The sequence below is a fragment of the Antrostomus carolinensis genome, unplaced genomic scaffold, assembly GCF_000700745.2.
Source record: "Antrostomus carolinensis isolate BGI_N321 unplaced genomic scaffold, ASM70074v2 scaffold34713, whole genome shotgun sequence".
Taxonomy (NCBI): Eukaryota; Metazoa; Chordata; class Aves; order Caprimulgiformes; family Caprimulgidae; genus Antrostomus; species Antrostomus carolinensis.
This window is the reverse complement of record NW_010305060.1, coordinates 1,988-24,666: the sequence shown is the minus strand read 5'-3', so window position 1 is coordinate 24,666 and position 22,679 is coordinate 1,988. Positions and strand designations below refer to the sequence as shown.

At 41.6% G+C, this 22,679-nt stretch overlaps 1 protein-coding gene across 1 annotated transcript in view; it reads right to left on the bottom strand.

The window, feature by feature from the left end:
- Positions 1-16,591, bottom strand: part of CLTC (clathrin heavy chain) — a 23,733-nt gene extending 7,142 nt beyond the window's left edge. The window contains exons 1-27 of the mRNA XM_010164678.1: positions 16,381-16,591; positions 14,027-14,295; positions 13,526-13,687; positions 12,613-12,726; positions 12,041-12,214; positions 11,024-11,221; positions 10,492-10,692; positions 10,208-10,360; positions 9,777-9,899; positions 9,380-9,517; positions 9,089-9,253; positions 8,788-8,968; positions 7,558-7,721; positions 5,718-5,843; positions 5,050-5,192; positions 4,411-4,645; positions 3,929-4,051; positions 3,687-3,832; positions 3,339-3,522; positions 2,808-3,000; positions 2,188-2,345; positions 1,806-1,970; positions 1,605-1,712; positions 1,311-1,478; positions 990-1,139; positions 585-716; positions 304-414 (exon numbers count right to left, since the gene is read on the bottom strand). Of these exons, the coding sequence (XP_010162980.1) occupies positions 304-414; positions 585-716; positions 990-1,139; positions 1,311-1,478; positions 1,605-1,712; positions 1,806-1,970; positions 2,188-2,345; positions 2,808-3,000; positions 3,339-3,522; positions 3,687-3,832; positions 3,929-4,051; positions 4,411-4,645; positions 5,050-5,192; positions 5,718-5,843; positions 7,558-7,721; positions 8,788-8,968; positions 9,089-9,253; positions 9,380-9,517; positions 9,777-9,899; positions 10,208-10,360; positions 10,492-10,692; positions 11,024-11,221; positions 12,041-12,214; positions 12,613-12,726; positions 13,526-13,687; positions 14,027-14,295; positions 16,381-16,537 (4,341 nt within the window). The 5' untranslated portion in view covers positions 16,538-16,591. The remainder of the gene's footprint in view (positions 1-303; positions 415-584; positions 717-989; positions 1,140-1,310; positions 1,479-1,604; positions 1,713-1,805; positions 1,971-2,187; positions 2,346-2,807; positions 3,001-3,338; positions 3,523-3,686; positions 3,833-3,928; positions 4,052-4,410; positions 4,646-5,049; positions 5,193-5,717; positions 5,844-7,557; positions 7,722-8,787; positions 8,969-9,088; positions 9,254-9,379; positions 9,518-9,776; positions 9,900-10,207; positions 10,361-10,491; positions 10,693-11,023; positions 11,222-12,040; positions 12,215-12,612; positions 12,727-13,525; positions 13,688-14,026; positions 14,296-16,380) is intronic.
- Positions 16,592-22,679: the final 6,088 nt, after the last annotated feature.

The following is a 22,679-nucleotide window of genomic DNA, read 5'->3' as shown; positions in this document are numbered from 1 at the left end:
AGCAGGAATCACCCAAAAAGCTCCCAGAAAGCCAGTAACAGCTCTCCACTTAATCCTTGGCTAGTCACTACTAGTTTCAGTTTGAAATGTCAAAGAACATATACTTAAGGAATTCAACTTAACAGCAGAGAAACCTGTGTTTCCAGACATTAAACACAGACCAAGAATACGAGGTTAATAGTGACACAGAAGCCGGCTTGAATAGAACTTTGAAATTCAGGAATAGCTGCTTCTATTATGAAGTAGATACAACATGCGAGTCAATATCCATGTGAGATATTACCATTTCAAGACAAGACATACCTGGTAGTCTTCTTCAATAATGAAGAGGTTGTTCAGGGACTCATTCACTGATTTGTTGTTGTGATTTTGAACAGAGCGCAGGTAAGGCTTAACCAGTGGGAGCTGTTTAACCTTCAAGGAATCAGATAGATAAATTTAAAATCAAGGTAACTTTTTGTAGAGGTCTCCTAACATCTTCCCTGTGAAGCAGTGAAGTAACTACTAAGCATTCTAAAATGCTACTACAGCCAAATGCTTTTCCGATCGCAACTTTTCTTTGATCTGGAGAGTAGGAAAATTACCTTTGTGAAGAAGGTGACAGCACGAGTGTGGTCAAGACGAGGAGACAACACCATCAGCAGATCATTGAGCAACAGAGGTTTAAATTCCAAATAGAACTGAACTGCCTTGTAATACAACTCCACGTTGGCCACCTGGAGATAAGTAAGGATGCACAATCAGAGCAGAAGCTTCACTGGAGAGGAATTCAAATGAAAGAAAGGCATAACCTTAGATATTCCAGCACAACTGAGCCACCCATCCAAGACTTCTTGTCTCTAGAAGTCTCTTTAGTTACTGTAGTTGACTTGCTTTGAAGTTGTGTGGCAATATCAAGAACTTTGAATTCTAAACAGGCTGCTAGTGAAGGAAGAGAACTGAAGTGCACAGAGCAAGAAATTTACCTCCTTTCACTAGGAAAGTAATACCTTAGTGATGATATCTTTGAACTGGCCTTCTTTCCAAGCATCTGTTGGGTGATTCATCATTGTGATTATGGCGTTATCATATTCTTCATACTTATCATATAAGAATACCAGCTCAGCCCAGAGATGGGCTTGTTCTGCAGCTCTCAGAACCTAAGCAAAAGGCATATTAGAAATTCCAGTTAACATATATTGCTATCAGTGTCCATCAGTGCTCAGGCTTTAGTGCTATTAATAACCTCAAGAGCTGCTATTGCAAAAGCTAGGGTACAGACAATGCCGACAGATGCGTTTTAAGTTAAATTTAAGGCCTCAGACTTTCACCTTGGGGATGTTGACTCTGGACCAGAACAGCTCCAAGTGCTCCCTCATCTTCTGTGGCTTGAATTTGGAGTAGAGAATTGCTAGCTCTGTAAACATCCCCATGTGTGCTCGCTCAAGTCCAAGCGCTGCTTCCAACATAGTTATCAGCTCTTCAAAGTAGCCACGATCCTAAAAGATACAGACAGTTAGAGATGTCTCACATTAGGAACCAACCTGACTTGATTTCCAGATTTGGAGAGAGTTGCCATGAAAAAATTTAGACTTCGACTGTACAACAGGAGTTAGCTTAATTACCTGGTAATAGTTAATTAGCTCTTCCAACTCATCTGCATGCACTACAATATGGAGTCCACACATCTGGGCCAGGCGGAACTCTTTTCCATCAACACAAGCAAAGCAGACCTGGAATCGACAATTGCATTATTGCTTATAATCCAAACTTCTGAAGAGGCTACAGCTTTGAAGTCCCTTAACTTACACAATCATTATCTTTACCTCTTTCCATGTGCGAGTACTGTTTGCTTTCCTAGCACCGTCCACAGCTGCCTGGTATTCACCTAGGTGAACTAAAGTCGAGGCTAAACGGCCAAAGTTGGACACGTTGTTATACAACAGCTTAGCTGCTTCATACATCTTCTCATCGTAACAGCGGTCGCCAACCTACAGGAGAGCATAACCAGGTTACTCTTGTAGCTTTTCAGTCAAGGACTTACATAGAACGTGTAGCACTCAGGCCATTATCAAAATAGAAATGCCTTTAAAGTCCAAGATGTGTCTGCACATCCAAAGAGACAGAAGTCCCAACACCCCTCTGGTTAGCAAGGCCTAAGGAGCCTGCTGCTGTGATTCAGCAAAACTGAACCTCAGTCTCACTCACCTGCTGGATATGTGCATTGTTGGGTCCATTGATAAACTCCTCTAGCTCTGCTAGACGATTTGTTTTAGCAAGAGCAAAGATTAATTCCGTTTCCACATAGGACTCCCTGGCCTTCTTGCGTGCCATCTGGAGATACTTCACCAGTTCTTCCCAGTTTCCTACGAAACAGAGTTCAGAATGCTTACTTCCCACCATTGAGGACACTTGTGCTTAAGCTACACTACCAGCTCAACCGGGTTTGATGCAAGTATTTCTACAGCTATTCCCCAACAATCAAGACTAGCCTTCACACTGCACGTGCTACGTTTGATTAATAAGGTCACCTTATGATGGGCCTAACTAAATAAATCCTGATATTTAACTTCATGTGAAGACCTCCTTGGTAGCAACTGCTCTGACAGAAGTCTCCAGCTAGCTCAAGAAGGCAGTTACAAGACCAATGATCACCTGCAAATGAACATACTATCTTTTCCTATTCTCATTTAGAGCTATCTTTGAAGAATCAGATTCCTCTACTTGCACCAAGATACAGGTTGGGCAGAACTGCAGTTTGAGCAACAGAACACGCAAAACAGCTGAGCAACATTGACAGCAAAGACTTAAATAAAACTTAATCATACCACTGGCATTGGCAGCTTGAACAACTTCCATGTACGAGGAAGGATCATCTGCTTTAATATACGAGTCAATTGCTTCCTTTACCATCCCTTTCTGAAGCTGTGCTTTAGCCAGCTGACTCCACACAGCAGGCTCATTGCAGCGTTCAGCAAATTCATATGCACGATCCAGGTTTCCAATGTGCTCTATTAATACCTAAAGAAAGGGTTACTATGATCAGCCACTGTCTATAAAGGTCAGTTTTACAGGACACTGAGCTGTGTTTTATGTTAGTTCTTCAATAGATCCACAGTTGCTTTTAAAATAGGGACTATTCTATACAAACCATGCAGCACAAGTCATGTTATGCTTACAAAGTTGCACTTACTAGAGGGTTCAATACACAGTGTTCTGCTTCATAAGACAGAACACTGAGCAGCTTTGGTCAATTTGCTAATTGGTGTTAAGTACTGAAGTCAGAAGTTAACAGCAGAGTCCTCACGTGAGGATGCACGTGTCACAAGGAGTTATTACAGACTGAGATTTTAAGATACCTGTACAGCTGATGTGTTGACATCAAACTTCCTGAAGATAGCAAATGCCTCCTCAAAAAGCTCATTGCTGATAGCTATGTTGGCTATGTCTGGAGCATCGTAGTTATCCAGGCGATTGATGTATTCCATGACACGGGTGCGATCAGCCTTAATAGCTGTAAGAATGAGAAGGTTCTGCAGATTCCTAAATAGAGAAAGATAATATTAGTACATATCAAGTAATGCTCATGAAATTCACCCTCCCCTCTGGAGAAGGTATTAGTTTATTTGCTGTTCCACATTACAGCAATTTAACACCTGCACCAGGTGTAATCTCCAGTTTTCTCACTTAGTTTTAACTTGACGCACCTGTGCTCACTGAACACAGAGTTATCAAGAACTATTTTCTCCAGCAGTTCAATAAGCTCATTAGGAAGATCTGCAGTCATGAAAGCCTTCACAGTAACAGAGACCTCCTCAGGGTCCTGTGTCTCTGACAGTGCAGTCTGTACAACCTGTAGGAAGAGTCAGGCCATCGACAAGTCAGTTATGTCAGGTACTAGCAAGTCAAGTCAGGCCAGCAAAGGCTTTGAATGTTCTGTCAGTTATACCTGGTCAATTAGTGGCCTTCTGTAAGGGTTGCTTTCTAGTAGGACGCCAGCCCACAGCTCAGGGTCTTTACGACGAACTAAGTAGCGGGACAGACTTTTGAAGAGGGAGTTCTCATTGCACACCTAGTGAAAGGCAAAGTTTATTCAGAGTGAAGTCACAGCTAATGAGCCTACAGTGGATGAGCTAAGTGTATTACAACATCAAATAAACCTGCCTGAGATGCAGACTCGAAATCTCAGGCTTTGATATTTCCATCAGCCTCCTGTTCTAGGACATCCAGGGGAGTCTCCCCTTTCTTATTAAGTTGTAGAGGGAGATTAAATATCTACCTGTTCTATTACAAGTGAGCAGTTCCTAGCTTAATACTCTTTAGGAAATAAATGCTTTTGTCAGTCATAAACCTGAATATCTATCCCATCTATCTATCATTCATACTCATGTTAGAACTTAACCCATGAGTCAGCTGCCTTGGCATACATACATTAATGAGTTCCAAATCGCACTGTCCACGCTCATAAGCCACACAGGCCAGGTGAGGGTCCCTCTTCTCACAGTACTTGCCAACCACACGACTATCGTAATAAGGATTCTCACGCAGGAACCTTTCTGGGTTGTTGTTGCTATCAATGTATATTTTGGCCAGCGCATTGTGAGTTGCAGGCTCCTCACAACCCTCATGAATTCTTGCTTCCAGCCAGGGCAGAAGCAGTTTCAGCCTAGAAGGAAGCAGTTTTCACATTAGAGAAGCTGAGTGAATAAGCAGGTATCCACTTGCAGAGTTTCTTCAGAAGTCTGACTACAGAAGTCAGCTTCACTGTAGGACAGAGCCGGTAACTAAACCAGAGTTACAGTATTCCATTTTGACTGGTGTTCTGGTTCGTTATTGTAAGGGTACAACTTTCTGACACTGTGAAGAACATCACATGCTAAAGACTCTCATTAACTGGAGGCTGCTTAAGGGAGGTCCCCACATCAGACTTTTGCTGCTTGCTCACCCAGTGGCAGCTTCTTGTTACGTCAGGACCAGCTTTAGCTATGTAATGAGGATATGCACTGATGGATGAGCAGTATAACCATTACCCAGTCTGGTAGTATTAAGAGACTTGTAGAAGTTTAATACCTGTTTCTTTTCTCAACCTCTGCAACGAGCTCATCAGTTGAAAATTGACCTCTCACTACAAGGATGAGGTTCTTTATCACATCTTCGGAGCAATCCACATCAAGCAGTCCCCCAATAACAACAGGCAGACGGCTTGGATTCACCTAAACAGGATCATTTAAAGAAGTTAGTGTGTTGTCACGCAGTACAGGCAAGTCAATACTTATCCTTAGAAGAGCACAAGAAGGCTGCTTGTTAAGATTGACCTCATCTTCCTGCCTTTACTCCCAGCTTCCTGAGTTTCCAGACAAGCTTGAAAGTAAATTCTTCAATCAGCAGGGGTTCGCATCAGTTTAGTGGCTGACTAATACTCAGTCCCCATAAGAAGAGCTCCTGAGCAAGCCAATTTGTCCCTGCAGGAAGTATAAAGGAGAACTTCCCCCCTCTGAAGTGCTGGAAGTTAAAATTACCCTAAGAACCCCAAAGTTGTTCTACCAAGTTGAAGAATACATAAGAGATCTGAATCACATAAGGGCTAACTTCCCAAGGGCACTAACAGGTACTTAAATGTCAGTCTCAAGTACGAGGCTCTTTGCAGAATACGTGCAAACATAATGCCTATAGTTGCATATAGTACTAGAAAGATCCATCAGTGACTCATTAAATCCAAGTGACATATTGTAACTTACCTTCTGTACATAAATCTCAATATATTTTTGGAGATTATTTCTGTACAAGTACAGCACCAAGTCGTGGACAAAGTCAAAGCGATCACATACAATGATGAGTGGTAACTGGTCAGTGAGTTTAGCTTCCTATAAAGAGAAGAGCTTCAGTAATTTGATTTTGCTCTCAGGCTTAAGCAAACAGATACAGTCACTTAAACTGTTAAAGCAGCTGAATTTGGAAAGCCAAAACTCAGTCAACCAAATAATGACAGCTTATTGTTCAACTAGTTGTTTGCAGTATGTAGCAAGTAGGAGTATTCACACCCACTTCAGGGCCTACAGCAAGAAGCTTTCTGAAGTTTAACCCTGCTCTTTTGCATGGCAGAGTCTACAAAGTTTTACAACGCGGTACAACTATTACAAGTCTAAGCTATAGACAGCATTTGTAGTTGCCACTGGTGTTTGGTGTGCAGGATTAGCACTCTGGGATTTCAAAAGGAATTTAACCAAGACTAGATTAAGTTGTGGATCATAACATGAAACTTATACACAGAATTGACTTCAAGTGCCATGTGTCTTGTGGTACCTTCCAACTATGGATTTAGACAACAGTAAGAATGAAGCAAGTAGTAGTAGTATTAAAATTGCTAATCAGATTAATTACCTAAAGCATTCCAACTTCCAGCATAAGATTACAATGGTTACAGTACAGAAGCTCAGTCTATGTGGCAGACAGTATTCCGGATGCATATTTCAGATCATTTATTCAAACATGCACATCCCAGAATATAATCCTACATATAAATTACACTTAAGGACTTTACACAGGGAGACCTGTACTGGGAGATTTACCTGGTACATATCCTGCACATTCCAGACATGGAACAGCACAAAAAACAATAGCTTTCATCAGGAATTTGACAGCTTGATAACTTATCTTAGGTGGCTTCATCAATTCACATACCTTACACTTCGGTGACACCAGGTTATTTTTATAGAATTCTCATTTGAAGAGTTTTGCCATCTTCAGATATGATCAGCAAAATCTAAGTCTATACACTATGTAACCGACAGACATGAAGGCAGGAAATGTTCCCAGATAAAGTTTTCCCCTCCCACGGTTTCTCAGTTATTTCTAGCAGTGTTACACGTGTCCATACGCTCAGCACTCACAACAGGCTACAGAACCTGAACTTTCAGCACATCACCTTTTTCCACTCTTCAGAAATGTTTCAGCAGTGCTCTGAATCCTAGCTGTAACAGTTACCTAGCATGTATTTACACCGACTGGCATATCCTGGCAGAGCTAAACTGCAGTTCACCTGGCTGAAGTTTCAGTAGGTGTGTATGAATTAGATGAGTGGGACAGATCAACCATGAACTCTGAAAGCATTTATGGAATTAATTGACACTATTCATTTTTTGTTTCTGTCATTGCTCAGTTAAGCTGATTACACTATAAACAGGCATTAAGTTATGAACTCATTTGGCATTATGGTTGTTCTCAATCTTCAAGTTACCCATTTCCTACTTTACAGCAAACACCTGTAACGAGTTCTAGATGAGCGGGTGCTGTTACAACAGTTTAAGATTTCAAGCCAGGTTAACCTTACAAAGAGCAGTGAGGAACTGATCTGACAAATTCTCCACTCTTTAGGTACTGCTCCAGGCTCAGGCTCTATTAGGAGGCACTGCCAACATGATAGATACCATTGGTTTAAGAGAACAGACAGATCCCTACGTGCAGAGGTTAAGACCTATCTGCATTTTCACAGAGCTGCCTCATTTCACCAGTGACACACACCATGTTTTATCAGAATCCCAAAGAGGCCGAGACAGTCCAGTGCTACCCAAACATTACCTTGAGGAAGTTTTTAACACGTTCTGGATCATAGCAGTTACTTTCCCTGCAGATTCTTTCCACTTCTTTAATCTGTCCGGTCTTGCACGCAGCTTGAATATACTTGAAGTGCACATCTGGATCCTGGCTGAAGTTTACAATAGAGCCCAGGAAATAAAACAAACCTCGAGGGAAACAGTCAACATGTTATTCTGCTAAAGCACTTGAGTTGGACCAATATTTAGCTACTAAGCAAGTCTTCCAAATTACAATTACATGAATATTTGAATCTGCCTACTGTGGAAGTCTGCAAAAAAAAACTGAAAGAAGATTCTAGTATTGTAATTGTTCTACAAAGAACAGATTTGTCCTAGCTGAGTTGAGCCTGTTGTTGTTCCCCGTGTATAACACAGACTAGTGCAATATACACAACTTAAACACTGAGGTATCATCATCATTTGCCATAGGTCAGCTTTGTTAAAACACCCAGCATGTGCCTTCCACACACTCCCTAGAGAGGGGGGAAGGAAGAGTTTAGAAAACAAAAACTAGTTGTGCCCAAAAGCTACTATCACACCTTTCACTAAAACAAACACACAGTGCAAAAGCTGCTTGCCAGGACCCACAGCTAAAGTTCACTTAAAGCTGACACCATGTAGTACTTGACCACTTTAGACAACGTCTGCCAAGTCACTTAGTCAAGATCCACGTGAGTTTTTTGGAAAAACACACATAGGCTGCCTAGGCAAGAAACCTGTCTACAATAGCACCTTATCCCACTAACCATTCCCCAAATTCCAAGAGTCCAGATTGTGCTGTGTTCTCAGTCTTAAAGGTGGTTTTCTTTAAAGCTTAGCAAAATGCTGTTCAGCCACACACGTGCAAAGACTTAACTACTGATGCACCACCCTGCTGACTAGACTATACACAGCTAGTCTTGTCGAGAAGTACAAAAGCTCAGAACCCAAAGGCTACACAAATTTAAGACGAGCATTTGGGACAAAGGCCAGCAGCTTCTTCAGGTAACTTTTTAAGTTGGCTACAGTTCCAAGCTTTTTGGAAGCATTTCAGAAAACCAAAATATGGGGAAACTTTAAGGTTTAGGTCAGGTTTAGAGACAGCTTTGAGGTCTTTAGGTACTTAAGCTCAATATGGCTTTCTAGATTTCAGCAGATAGTCAGTCCTTCATATAGAATGCATGATGAAGTGAGCATTAGGCTCCTTTCTCTAGAGGCAAGAGCATGAACTTACCTTCAAAGCTCTTGAAAGACTCAAACAGCTCAATAAGTGACTGTGTTGACAGCTGCTCATGGTATTTTGAAGCTACCTGGACACAGATCTGCAGGTTCTGACGAATGTTAGCAGACAACATAGCACGCAGACACTCCAGAGAATCTTCTACCGATAAGGAACCAAAATAATTCACTAACCACTGCAAAGACACATAAGGCATTTTAGAACCAAGTAGAACACTCTACACTCTGAAGTCAAACGTTCAAAGCAATTATTAATTGCCTAACTTTTGGTAGATTCAGGATATTTGATCTCATACCTCAGGATTAAGAAGATGAGTGTGAACTACCGCACGCTTGATGTCATACAGGTCCGTGAAGTGTTCAAGTGCTCTCTGTAGCAAGCCAGCTTTCTCACACAGCTGAGCTATGTGAGCCCGGTCATAATGAGTAAACATTTGGTTTCCCAGGATAGCATCTGCAACCTAGAAGGAATATTGAAAAGTGTCATTTAGTTCCTAAACATTATCACTAGCATTTGATATGGACCACAATGTAGTGGCTAGTCTAGCTACAGACAAGCCTGATCCAGTGTCACTCTGAAAGAATACCTGAGGCGCATGCATGAGGTTCATCTCAAGTAAACGTGTTTGCAGAGGACCTTCTGAGGGACGATTATTCTTCAGTGCATCCAGCAAGAAGGCTGTACATTGCTGAATTAAATTATATTCCATAAAGACATCCACAATCTATAAAAAAAAAATTAGGTTTTCGATTAGAAACTGGAAATATATTTAAACAAAGTAACATCAAGAACAGCTTCCAAAGCTAAACTGTTTATTCTGGCACTGTGCTAAGCTGTCATTTAAACTACACAACAAACAGCATTTTCCTGTTAAGGTAAACCCAAATTGTAGTTCAAAAATCTTCCTCTGATGGTAAGAGTATGGCTCCTCTTACCAACTTAAGGCCTTGAAGTTAACATTTCACAGCAATAAAATTATTTACTTGTGTTATGTCTGCAAGAGGCTCTTCATCTTGAACAAGCATTTGTGCAAACTGCTGTCCTTGATCAGGGCTGATTCTCATTACATTCCTCAGCAAAAAAATCCAGTCTGGAGTATATCCAACCTGAAGAGATAATGAAAAGTAGTAACTCAGCAAGAACACATGCCTTGTTAAATACAGAGCTCAGTAAAAGCTACTATCAGTAGCTTACACAACCCAGTCAGGATTTCCTCATTTGAAAAAAGCTACACAGGGCAGTATGAAACGATACATGTGTGAAGCTTACCGGTAATTATTCATAACAAAACCTTAGGCCAAAGTAGGTACTACACAGGCTCTCAGATTCCCCCACAATTACTTTTAGCTACTTTGGAATATACACTAGTTGTTCTTAAATACAGGACAAATACGGCAATTTGATTTCCTCTCACCTTCTTAGCATACAAAACAATCTTCTGGACTTGTCCTGTTTCAGCAAAACACTGGATGACTTTGTTTGGAACACTGGCTCTCAGGTAGACACTAAGTGCTAGTGTAGGATCTACAGATTTCACAAGGTCTCCCAGCTCCTCTGAGCACTCCAGCTGTTTAAAAACATAAATACAGTTAGTCCACCCTGACAGTGTCACACTGAAATGCATCACTGCCTTCTTCCTCATTTGTCTTCCTTTTGGACTTTCCTTACAGGAAAAAAAAATAATAATAAAAAAATTACCTTATCTTCTTTTAACCATTTTTCCAAGAGCTGTTTGCGTCCCTGCTGAAGCACTGGTCTGCAGAGTTCCAGCGACTCATACTTATTCAGTTGCCCTTGGTCAAGCAGAATGCCAAAGTATTGGAGTAAAGGGGAAGTTTGCCCTGGCTGAGCTGGAACACTCTGGAACCGGCGTATGGTGTCTGGAGTACGCAGGATTCCCTGCCAGAAATAGAGATGCACTTTAGTTTTCTGTTCTGCTATTGTGGCTTGGCAAGAGTTTCTCCAGAAAGCTGAAGTTAGAAATGCTTGCTACAGCAACATTATGTTTTGCCAGCCCAGAATAAGTCAGAAGCTTTAAGATTCTTCCAGCACAGAATCAGTACTCTCAGCACATTAAGCACAGGTTCTTCACAAGTATGTTAAGCACTACAACAGGGTAGGAGCAGCAACAAGATTCTGGTTTTGCCACTTATGAAACTCAGTGAGCTTTCCTGAAGCAAGAAGCTTAAGCCAGTAGAGTTCAGTACTGTTTTGAGTATCAGTCTATTACCTTTGGGGCATTAGCTGCCACTTTTGCTGCCTCTGAATAGTTCCCTTGTGCAAACAGTGCATTGAATTTTCTGGCAAAGAGTTCCTCAGCACCTGCCAGGTTGTTGCGGACAGCCATTCGTAAAGCTAGGTCAGGATTCTGCAGCACATTTGTGATATAGGGAATAATATTCTCTTCTTCCACACACACTGAGAGCACCTGAATAAATCATCAAGGAAAACTTCCAGTTAGTCCAAATATAAAAAGCGAGATAAGGGCTAAGCTAACCTCTAAAAGGAAAGCTATGGCATACATGGAAAGCTTTTTCATCCCTTGAAAACTGGAGAGTCTTGCCACTTTATTTAGGAAACAGACCTCCAGTTAGAAAGAACCTCTGCCATCCAATCATGGCATCAAGGCAGATGATTAACAGTCAGTTTAAACTGAGGCATTTACAGAGGTCGGAAACACAGGGATACAAGTAATGTCTTTCTGTAACCTGCACTCAATGTCTTAAGCAACCAGTCCTAGGGATAAACTAAGAACAAGCCTTCTGCTCTGTATTCCCCACACTCAACAAGCAACAACATTTGAAATCAGTTCAGTCTAGAGGCACAGCTGTACAATATGAATAGATTGGTTTGAACTAGTACAGTTCAATGTGTACAGAGATACAGTAGCAAATTTTCTTTGGGGCTCAGAACACTGTCAGACATCAGATATTCCGAACAGAGAGTTCAAAGCTAATGTATTTAGGACTTCCATTAGCACGTGTTCTGCAAGAGGATACAATCTGCCTCCAAAGAGAGAGGTATACTCCAGTTCCATACTCCCAAAATCATGCAACCAGAACCTGAGTTGTAGAAGAAACTACAAGTCAGACAAGCTGCACTCCTGTTCAACTATCTGATACCAGCAGAGTCCCCATTCTATTGTTAACTTCTGGAAGTTTTTAGACATTGATATGAACACTGCAGTGTATCACTAAGGGCCAGGGGGATTAGCTAAACAACTGGTTTCCAGGTCAAGCTTCCTTACCTGTCCCTTTCTGTTTACTCCAATAATTCCAGCTGTTGCTTCATGCTGTGCAGTAACAAATATGGTCTCTCCACTGATTCTGTTCATGTAGATACAGGTGCCAGTTTCCAGGTCATACAAGTGGATATAGCCATATTTTGTTATGAGAAACACCACATCGTGCTTGTCACTGATCTGCAAAACAGGAATAGATTAATCAAATTTGGTATTGGGTAAAATGAGTTAAGTGCTTTTAAGAATCAGCAGATAGTTGTGACATTTCAGGATAACTAGAAGTGCTGTTACATTTTTACTTAATACTTGAGTACTATCACAGCAGAATGATGATTTAAGAGCTTGAAAGACAGCCCTGAAATACGGATATTTCTTCCATAAATAAGAATGTGCTGCCTTTGAATGCTGCTTCAATCTCCACCTTTAATACTATTAAAGCAGGAGCAGAAGTCACACCAATTTAGTGCCAAGCCTCAGGTCAATATATTGACCACCTGTCTTCCAGTGCTCTGTTACAGCATCACATCCACCAAGAGAAACTACAGACTTGTTCTTGTGCTTGTTTGCGGCTGTCATACCTGCATGGCAACAGGAAAGTCATTCTGTGCTTCAGGAGGAAAGAAGACATCCACTGCTTTCTTTGGAAATGGCTGATTCCCAGTAGGTGGTGTGCCAACTTCAATGATATGCAACTGTGTAATAGATAAGATTCATCTGTTAGTTCTCTTATTAAATTGATGTAATAACAGATTCAACAATGAAGATACAGCAATTCTTTTGCTGCTGAGCCTTAATGCCGACCTTACACAAAGGTAAACTAATTCAGTCTTCCTAAATATTTTCACACTGGCTAAAGGTGTGACATACTGTATCCAGGTACCACAGATAAGGGAAATAGTTAAGCATGATCTTTAGTTCCCCCTAGCTACTCACAAGTTTCAGGACTCAGCTAGGTCACTTTATTCATTCTCTTTCAACTTGGTTAACATTTCACAGAGACAGTTCTGAAGATATTTCTCTCAATCTAGCTTTGCTTTTACTTTGTTTTAGCTGTCACAAAATAGTTTGTGTAATTCCAGTGTTAGTACTAGACCACTAGTTAGCCTTGTAACACTAGTGTTTAATTTTTTTCATCCAATAATTTGGAAATGAGTTAAGCCTGATACTGGGGATCAGCATCAAAGAAAGATCACAACAGCTTTTCCCTTAAGCTCAGTCTGTGAAGCTGAATCACGTGTTTCAAGCAGCTAATTAGGCTGGTATGACATGCCACCTCACTTCACGACTCGAAACAAACTCCTGCTACATCAGGTAGCTCCTGCTGTAGAGCTCTGTATGCACCAGTTTCATACACAGTAGATATACAGCATCCAGACTGACACACAGTCCTTCACTTTCTTCCTAAAGGCAACTTTGTGCATTAAACCACTTGCTTTCCTGGAAGCAGATAACCAGGGTGAATCATTAAGCATATTTAGAACCAAGTCTTACCTTACCCCCAGCTTGCCCTCTTACTGCAAAACAGAAGAGAGTGGATTCTTCAGCATTTCCTTCCATCTTGAACTGCGCAAAGCTAGCTGCGTGACCCTCAATTGGTTGTGACACTTTTCTATCTACAGAATATAGCTGCATTGCTCCCACGACACGATTTTGCTAGAGAAGACAGAACAAGAGTCAGAAATAACAGGCACTCAGCAGGTAATTTCATTCAAGGTAGTGTTGGTAAATAAGCTGCCATATCAAGCTGAAGCACCACGCCATGCTTTCTCTTACAAAGGCATCACTTAAGACTCTTAACCTTGTACTAGTGTTTATACCATTACAGTAAGATTTTCAGTTACACTTAAGTTTGTTATTTGAAGATCAAGACAAGCATTTACATTTCCAACAATGTTTTAGGAAAGAAAACAAACATCAGTCCTGCTCCTACAGAAGAAGGAAATGAGAGAACCTCTGGGCCTCCCACAGCAGCTCTCCCTGGTAGTAACGTACCTGTGCAGATATTCCAGTCAGCAGAAGCCATTTCTGCTTAGCATCAGTCCGGTAGTTGATGATCTGGCAACCAGCGAGACTAGAATGGCGATCAAACATTTTCACAGGCTGGGACTCCCCCTCCATGCTCCAATGGTAGACTGCATTATCCGTTACAAGGGCAACAGTATTCAGAGAGATCCACTTCCAGAAGGTGACATCATCTGTCATTGTATGAGCCTTCATTTTGCTCTTCATTTCAATGTTAAATATTTGAAGTGTTTTCCCAGCTAGAAAACACAACATTGTTAGCCAGGTTGCAGGTTCCACTTGTCGCTTCAAACACTGGTTAAAAGTAGAAGAGCTGCACTATGACATTAACTCTTGTAACTTCCTTTAAGAAAAGGCTGTTATATATTGGCAGTAACTTCAGTGATCAGCTGTTACTTTTAACCAGACCATACTCCTAAGTCTCATTTTACCAATTTGCCAGTAATGAGCAATCAAACAGATGTGGAAAACAACTTGGCAGGAGACAAGAGCTTCAGCTACATGAACAAGTCGTATGATACTTCACATACATCAAAACTAGGTTACAAGAACACTGAGTCTCTTGACAGTTGTGAGGAGAGCTATGCCAGTGTCATCAAAAACTACGTCCACATCTGTTTTAAGTATATAAAAAAAAAAGAACACCACGGAATGAAGTTGGCAGAGGGCTTTCATAATTCAGACTCATTAACCAAAACCCTCAGGCTGCACTAATGGGGCACAGAGAGCTACTGGCTGCAGATCAGACCGACAGAAACTGTGCAAGGAAAGGAATCTAGTGACCATCACAAGCTCTAGAAGGTAAAAGGAAAAGTTCTCTGCATTACACAGAATGGTGCATACACACATCCTGAACAGCCACCTGCCATCATTTCTAACAGTTTTCACAATGCAATGGCATTTAAGAAATTATTCTTCCTGTTGAGAAGATAAGGAAGGTTCTGACCAAATTCTGCTAGTTTTAGGAGACAACTATTTAAGCACACGCTAGCGTAGCCCAAGAGGAACACTAAAGATGATATGAAACTAGGTGCAGGTCAGAATAACTGCTACAGGTACTAACTAACAGGTAATTCAGTGTGACAAAGTCACAGTGCCATAGGGACAAGTGCCTTCACCATTAGTTCAGCTATTGCCATAAGATGCAGAGTCAGGAGTTTCTCCAGAGCTTGGAGAAGACTGTCTAATACAGTGTTACTAAGACTACAGGCTAGCAGTTTATTTCTCTATCTAGTGCAGCTGGAGCTTTAGTCACAGGAGATTATATTCAGGTAACATGTATCCTACATGCTATGCAAGGCATATTAAAAGGCAAAATCTAGACTTAAGACAAAAGGGTCAGTCCTGTTTATAAAAAGCTTAATATCAAGATTGCAATAGTTTAAGTACACTTTGGGTTCTTGAGTGGATTCATTTTCTGAACCTTAAGGATTCCCTCATTTGGGAGTGTACAAAAAACCTCTGAATTTTAGGCTTTCAGTTGCTTAGCCATGTGCAGAACCATTTGATTCTGCTTTCTCTTTTCATAAGACAGGACAAGGAACTAGTAGAGTCAATTGAAATAACTCACCATCTGCACACACAAGAAAGCATTAAAGTTGTGACAAAACAGGAGCACAGGATTAAAGTCAAACTCAAGTAACACTGAATACATACACATCTTTATTAGCAATATATGCATTTCTAGAGTGACAGTATTTGAGCTTCTTGGGAACAGATATCTACATTTCTGGAGACTCCAGAGGAATGCTTGCTCCCTGTGTCAGAGATACCAAGTTAGCCAACCTTGTGCTTTATTCACACAAGTCTTCTCTGCATAGTTCTACTTCTCTTATCACTGACTGATATAATAAATATGCAAAAAGTGATGCACCAGCCTCTTCCAGCAAGGCCAGACTAAGGCCTTCAGCAATGTTTTTCCTCCTCCTCAGTCTTACTTTTCCTCTCTGTAAAGAGAGGCTTAGTTAATAGACTTTATACACGTAGGAGATCAGGTCTCACTTCCCTCTAACATGATTCCCAACTAGAGAATCCAGAAGTATCTCAAAGCCAGAACTTTCCTCCCAGCTCAGGAGCTGTAAGCATTCTGACTGAAGCAAAAAAAACTCATCCTAATGATCAGCAAAACAGCAGGAAGCCTCAACTGAAACTTACTGCCCAGCTACCTTCAGAAGAACTGAAAATGCATTTAAGTTCCCATTAAGCTGTGGAAAATTGGTAAGGCATCTTCCCACACAAGTTGGGAAGACTTAAGTCAGTCACAAACTAGTCTAACAGAAAGCTCTCCATCCACTTCAAACATTTCTTTATCAGACCTTCCATACCTTTTAATGCAATGACTTTACTGGCAGGGTTCATGATAGCACTGTCAGCTGAAATTGGTCTTCGAATGGGGTTGCTGGGGTCATTCATGTCAATGATTACCACTTGAGCCTGTTCTCCTACTTTCTCTCTTATGCAGATGAACTTGTCAGACTCCATCGTCAGAGTGCTGAACCCAATGTTTGCTGGGTTGATGCCCAGATTTTGGAGCTGGAAGAGAAAAAAGGTTTAGTATTAAGTTACTACCTCAGTATAACCATGAACAGCTTTTATGAAAGTCACAAGAGATGCCAGGCTTCACATATCTTTTTGTGGCAATACAACCATTTTGCAACCAAAAAATGGCATGGCACACAAATTCTGGCCCACCTTCAATTAAGCCCAGCAAGCTTCCTGAAGAAACCCTGCAGTGTTCAAGTGCTTGGTACCTCATCTTCAAGGTTCATTTACAACTTACCATTTTGAGAATTCAACTTTTGAACCCCTCAGATGGTTTAAGGCACACTGAACTTCCCCACTCCTGGAAGCTGTGTTAGAGTTGCAGCTTCAGCACTCACTCTGCCCAGCTTTGCTTCCAGAGCCCTAACTCACTGCACTGAGCTTGGCAGCTATCACTGTTTCAAGCTTAACACCACATGTGAGGTGTCTGAGCTTTATCTTTATCCTTGTAGAGTTAAAAAAAGCTACCTGTCTAGCAATTAGCCTAGTCCTGTCTAGCAGCAAGGCTTTATACCACCCAGGTGACAGAGCTAACATACGAGGTGGACATTACTGAAATCAGAAATGCCTCATCCACAGCCACATTTAATACAGAAAACATCAATAAACCACCTCCTCTTCTGCTGAGCCGCAGTCTGCTTCTGTAAACCTTTAAATCAGGTTTCTAGTACAGCTTGCAACAAAATATGGTTTAGTTAATAGCACTTCATTGTGTTTAGGATGTATATACTTCATAGTGTATTAGGATGTCAGTAGTGAAACAAAGTTTATTCCCTTTTTAACAGCAGAAATGCAGAATGATGAGTTCACCTCACATACAGACACCCAACTTGTAGGTGGAGATACCTTAAGAACTCAAGATCAGTTTTCTACCATTACAGGAATTATCAGTTCTAATACTTCAGATATTTTTCTTTCTGAGAGACTGTTTGAACTTCAAGCCCAAGGTCTCTCAAGAAGGGCGAGACCTTCAAAGCCGTTTTAGTGTTATTGTACTAGTTTGAAACAAAACACTAAGCTCTTATCAGCTGTGCTCTGTAGGAGCTCTGAGATGACCACGCCTCAGCTGCTCTGTTCCTGCCTCCTTGCAGCTTCCGATAAAGAGGGTGTTTTACTCCACTTCCCCTTTGCCTGGACTTTCAGACAGCACGTGGGAGGAACAAGTAACATCTAAGCTATGGCAGCCCAAGTTAAAGGAAAAAGCTTGACAAAAGGTACTTCAATGAATGATCAGTCAACCAAGAGAGCCAGATCTTGGTGCAGCTTAAGGTTAAGGCTCAAAAGCGAGTCAGTTTTATCTCCTTGGGTCTGCTAAAGGAGAGAATTTCTAGAAGATGATTCAGCCTTTCTACATGGTTCTCCAGACATTCAAGTCCTTTGTCCTAAAGGACATTAACACATTGAAGATGCCTCATTCTTTCAACAGAGGTCTTCACCACATGAAGCTCTTCAGTCAAACAACAAGATCTCAGTGCTACACCAAAATGATGTTCAGGCTTTTTTGATGTTTAAGGGCTCATTTGACAGCTAGTTTACAGAGAACTAACACCGATCTTCTGGTAAATTTAAGGTCTACCCAGTTTTTCTACTTTGAAGGATTTTAAGAGAAATAAGACTAGAAGCAGAACAGATTTAAGTGTTGCTCTTGAAGCCAGACATCAAGCTGGCTTAAGTCATTCTTCCAAGGCAGAAGATATACACTTCCTGGGATTTAACACAGTAAACAGTTTCATTCCAAGACAGCTCCCTTTACATCCATCCACCTGGCAATGCAGCCAGTAAACTCACAAGTGAAACACAAGTGTCTTTTTCTGTTGTCCCAAGAGAAAACTGCATTAAAGCTGCTCCAGCTATAGAAATCAAACTCCACCTCCTTGACAGGTCAGAACTCTGTTACTCAGATTTAATTGTTTGAGGTCCAGCATGACAAAACCTGACCACATTCTTCAGCAACATGGAAGCAGACTTCAGATTTAAGTTCAATTCTCCCTTTCACACCTTTATTTGGGTAGTGTTCTCCAGGCCCAGGGGACTCTGCTATTTGTACATCAGCTAGGCAGGGCTACATGCAACCTGGTCACACCCCTGCCGGCAGAGAAGGTCTGAAGATGTAAGAGTTTCATCTGCTAGAGCTGGAGAAACTTACTAGGATGTGACATTTCCTTTTGTTAAGCTTACCAAGTGCAAAAATCATTTATCAAGCACTCAATTTCCTTGTTCATTTGGTAGTTTCAGAGTGTCAAGTACTCTGCCCCGCAGTAACCCGCAGCACTGCACTCAAATGGACATTGTGAGAAGAACAACCCAAAGAAGCAAGTCCTGGCAGATGGCAGACCTCTTAGGGAGGTCTGGATATAACCACTGAATCAAAGTTGCTTAGATGTTGCAAGACAGATTTATCTTAATCATGATCAAACTGCCATCTGCTAGGTGTCACGTCCGAGGTGTCCCACATAAAACAGTAGTAGAAGATGGGGTCCTTTTAACTTGAGACCATATCCAAAGGCTAGATATTGATTTGAAAAGATTTAGATTGGCACTGGAGCTCTGAAGAAAGCTTGGAGACGCTTTCTGATGGAGGCACAACCACTAGTGCATGAACCAAGTCTGCTTCAAGCAGCGAGACAGGAATTTGACTCTAATCATGAAAATCTCTGTGTTTGATCACACAAAAACATCACCAGCCAAGAGCAGCAGCAGTTGCTTTGCTCAGCTGGTAAGGCCAACGGTAACTTTTCACGGCTGCACTCAGACCTGATGCACAGAATTCCTGAGAGCACAGATTGTTCCTTGTACTATAGGTTATTTCCTTCTCCAAACAGGCTGAAGTTCAGGTGAGTGAGGCAGGAGTGTTCATAAAACTGAGCAAAGTAAACAGAGTCTAAGATTACTATTGGGGAACATGACAGCAGGTATTTCTTTGGAGGCTTGTATTGTGAAAATTTCAATACTATTCTGTGTACAAACTCCAGAGTTTGCTTTTCAACTAGAAGAGTACAGGGTTTTTTCTACCCCTTCTCCTCTTATCATAGAAAAATAAAAATCAAACATTTAACATTGCACATTTATATCCACTTCACCAACTCAGGAACAAGTTTAAAAGATTGGGGGGGTGGTAAAGAAATCATAAGATGCTCCAGCAATATACTACAAAAGCCACTTCCTTGGCTTTGAAGCAGATATGAATGCAGAACTTGCCAGATGTGCTTGGGCAACCAATTTACAGTTGAAGTAATTTACACCACCATTTGTTGGAAAGTTCAGTTACAGCAGTCTCCTGAAAGCATGTGGAGAAGGAAGTGTGAAGTCCCTGCTCCACTAGAGTGGAACCATGAAACAGGATGTCAGAGACAGCAGCAGCTCTTCTGTTTGGCAGAGATGACACCTTGAAGGACTCATCTAACTCCAGGCTGGATACTTCAGTCAATTGCAGGCTGTACTGAACCATCCAAAGCTATCACCAACACTTATCTGAACAGTGTGAGAGGTGAATCATTATAAAATGGTAAGTGAAAGTCTGATTAGTAAAATTATTCTTTTACTGGAAGGCAATGCAAGTGCATTTTGGGTAACTCACCCAGAGAAGCTGTCCTATTACTTGCATGTTTGACACCAAACTGAACAGTAAAACTGCTGACAAGAGTCTCTTTGTTGACCCCTTCCTGGAACATTCGCTTTCTTGTGACAGTTTGCTTAGCTGACAAATAATTTCTCCTTGCTTACGAGGAAGGGCACGGAACTGCTGAGTCTGCATTTCACCTCAGCTCTCACACTCAACAGGATGTAACCACTGTTCTTGTAGCCACAAGCAGCCGCTTCATCCCTGCCCAGAGACTCCTTATCTACACACAGCTAGAAATCACGTAGCTGGGAAATGCCAGTCAACAGAAATATTCCTGGTCTTTTGAGAAGCCTGGAGCTCCCTGATGCCTATTGAGTCACGTTAGCTCTACTGCAAGGCCACGCTTTACTAGGCTTCGATTGAACGAGGCAGGAGCCAGGCTACACTTCAGCCACTCATTTAGTTCCATACATGAAATTTAGCAAAGCAAACTTGAGTTGTATAAAAGATTGATATCCATGCTGACCTGTCAGAGCTACTGACCACAGTTCTGTAACACAGAACTGACCCACAGCCGGTCAATGGCTCCAAAGTAATTCACATGGACCAGTGCAAAGCAAGAGTGACCGTTAGTGACAGGCTAGGAAGTTATGTTTTCAACAGATAAGAGACCTTTATAATATTGAAGAGCTCTTCTATTTCTACATCCTTCCTACTTTCTGCCTCACCCTCAAACAGGCTGAGGTAGCCATCCGGTCTCAGCAGCCACAGACGTGCTGTGTGACTATTTCAGTTACAAGCCACAGCTGAGACTGTACCCACAAAACCTGAGTTCAGAACCACTGGCTGCCACCATGTATCTTCAGTTAAGTCACCACAGTCCCAGCACAAAGTGCTCATGAGCAGTGTCACCAAGACATGGGCCTGTCGAGTTCTGTACCTGCTGCGAGGGACAGGCCAAGAGGAACAGCTTATAAACTGCTTAACTCATTGTTCCTATCCAATTAGCTCACACACACACACACACACACACACTCCTCAAGTCTTCGATTCTTTGTCACTGATTTTTTTCTCTGTAAGAATACTCCAAGCTCACTGGTTTTAGGAATTCAGATCCACTAAGAAGCAGAGGGTAAGAACCCGACCAAAACAGTACTGGGCACAGCAGTCCTCTCTAATCCCCAACTTAAAATACCGACAAAAGACAACTCCTTCAAATTAATGCTGCTATAGCAGAGATTTAGTGGTTTACAATATATTAAACTGTCTGGCTGCCAGCAGAATACACAGAAGCATTTTGTTGTTTGTCATTGTTAAAGCAGTAAATTTGTAAGTTTTATTACATGATGCCTCAGCTGTGCAGTGTTATTCAGTGAGCTCTTTGCACAGCTCGCTATGATTTGAGAGCCATTTACCTACCACAGCACTAGAACAGCACAGCTGCCATTTGGGTTTGCACCACTGATGGCCAACAGACACAAAGATCCTTTTACCAGTTTAAAAAGTGGAGTTCTGTCACAGCATCAAGCGCACAGCATGAGCTGACAGCTTTCTGTACTGCCTGGACAAGTCTACAGAATAATTTAAAATTTTAAAACAGATCTTTAAGTTCAGAAGAGTATTTATTAATGCCTTAAGTCACATCAGTACAACGGTGTGCCTGGTCTAAGTTCAATTTTTATATACTTCAGGGTAGTGTGGCTAAATTTTAAATAGCAACTACAGCTCACCAGCTAACCTGTCTGGTTCCTTCTCACTCATGAGGAACGTGTAATCCAAGGAAAGCTCCGTGCACCCACCACAGTAAGCAGCTGTGTTTTACCTTTACCCTCAATACACAGAGGCACCAACTTATGGAATCTCTAAAACCTGCACACGAGCAGCCAGGTTTGCAATCACTTGACACACTGAACTCTGATCTCCCACTACAGACCCACTGAACTGTTTCCTCGAGGCTACTTTGAAAAAAAAAAAGACACTATGAAGTTTTGTACCATGAGTTCAGTAGTGTTGATAACACAGGAATCAAAGTTTATCCTTGAAAATTCCCAAGGAAAACATTTCTCCACAGTGTGCTGTTGGTGTTCTTTTGTGGCAAGGCAGACATCTACCATAGACAACACACAGATAACGTATTTGCAGCTACTGAGATTTCAGAACCACGTCTTGGGACTCAGACAAACAAAACCTGAAGCCTGACTACATGTTGGGTTTCAGACTTTACTTGGTAAATATCCAGAAAGCTTCCTTAGCCCTGCAAGGGGACTGCTTGCCCAGACTAGATCTTTAGCACGCTGTCCTGTGTGCCCACGAGACAAGGAGCACAACAGTGTGGGGCTTCTGGAGCCTTTAACTCTTCATTCCCACATCACCCAGCCAAGGTGCTGACAGCACAGATAACACCAGTGTGCCTCAAGTAATGGAACGTGGAGTGAAACTGGGTGCAACTGCAGTGGAGCTGTAGCTCAGGACAAGCTCTGTACAGACCATGAGTTGACTATTTTCTGATGGATCCATGGA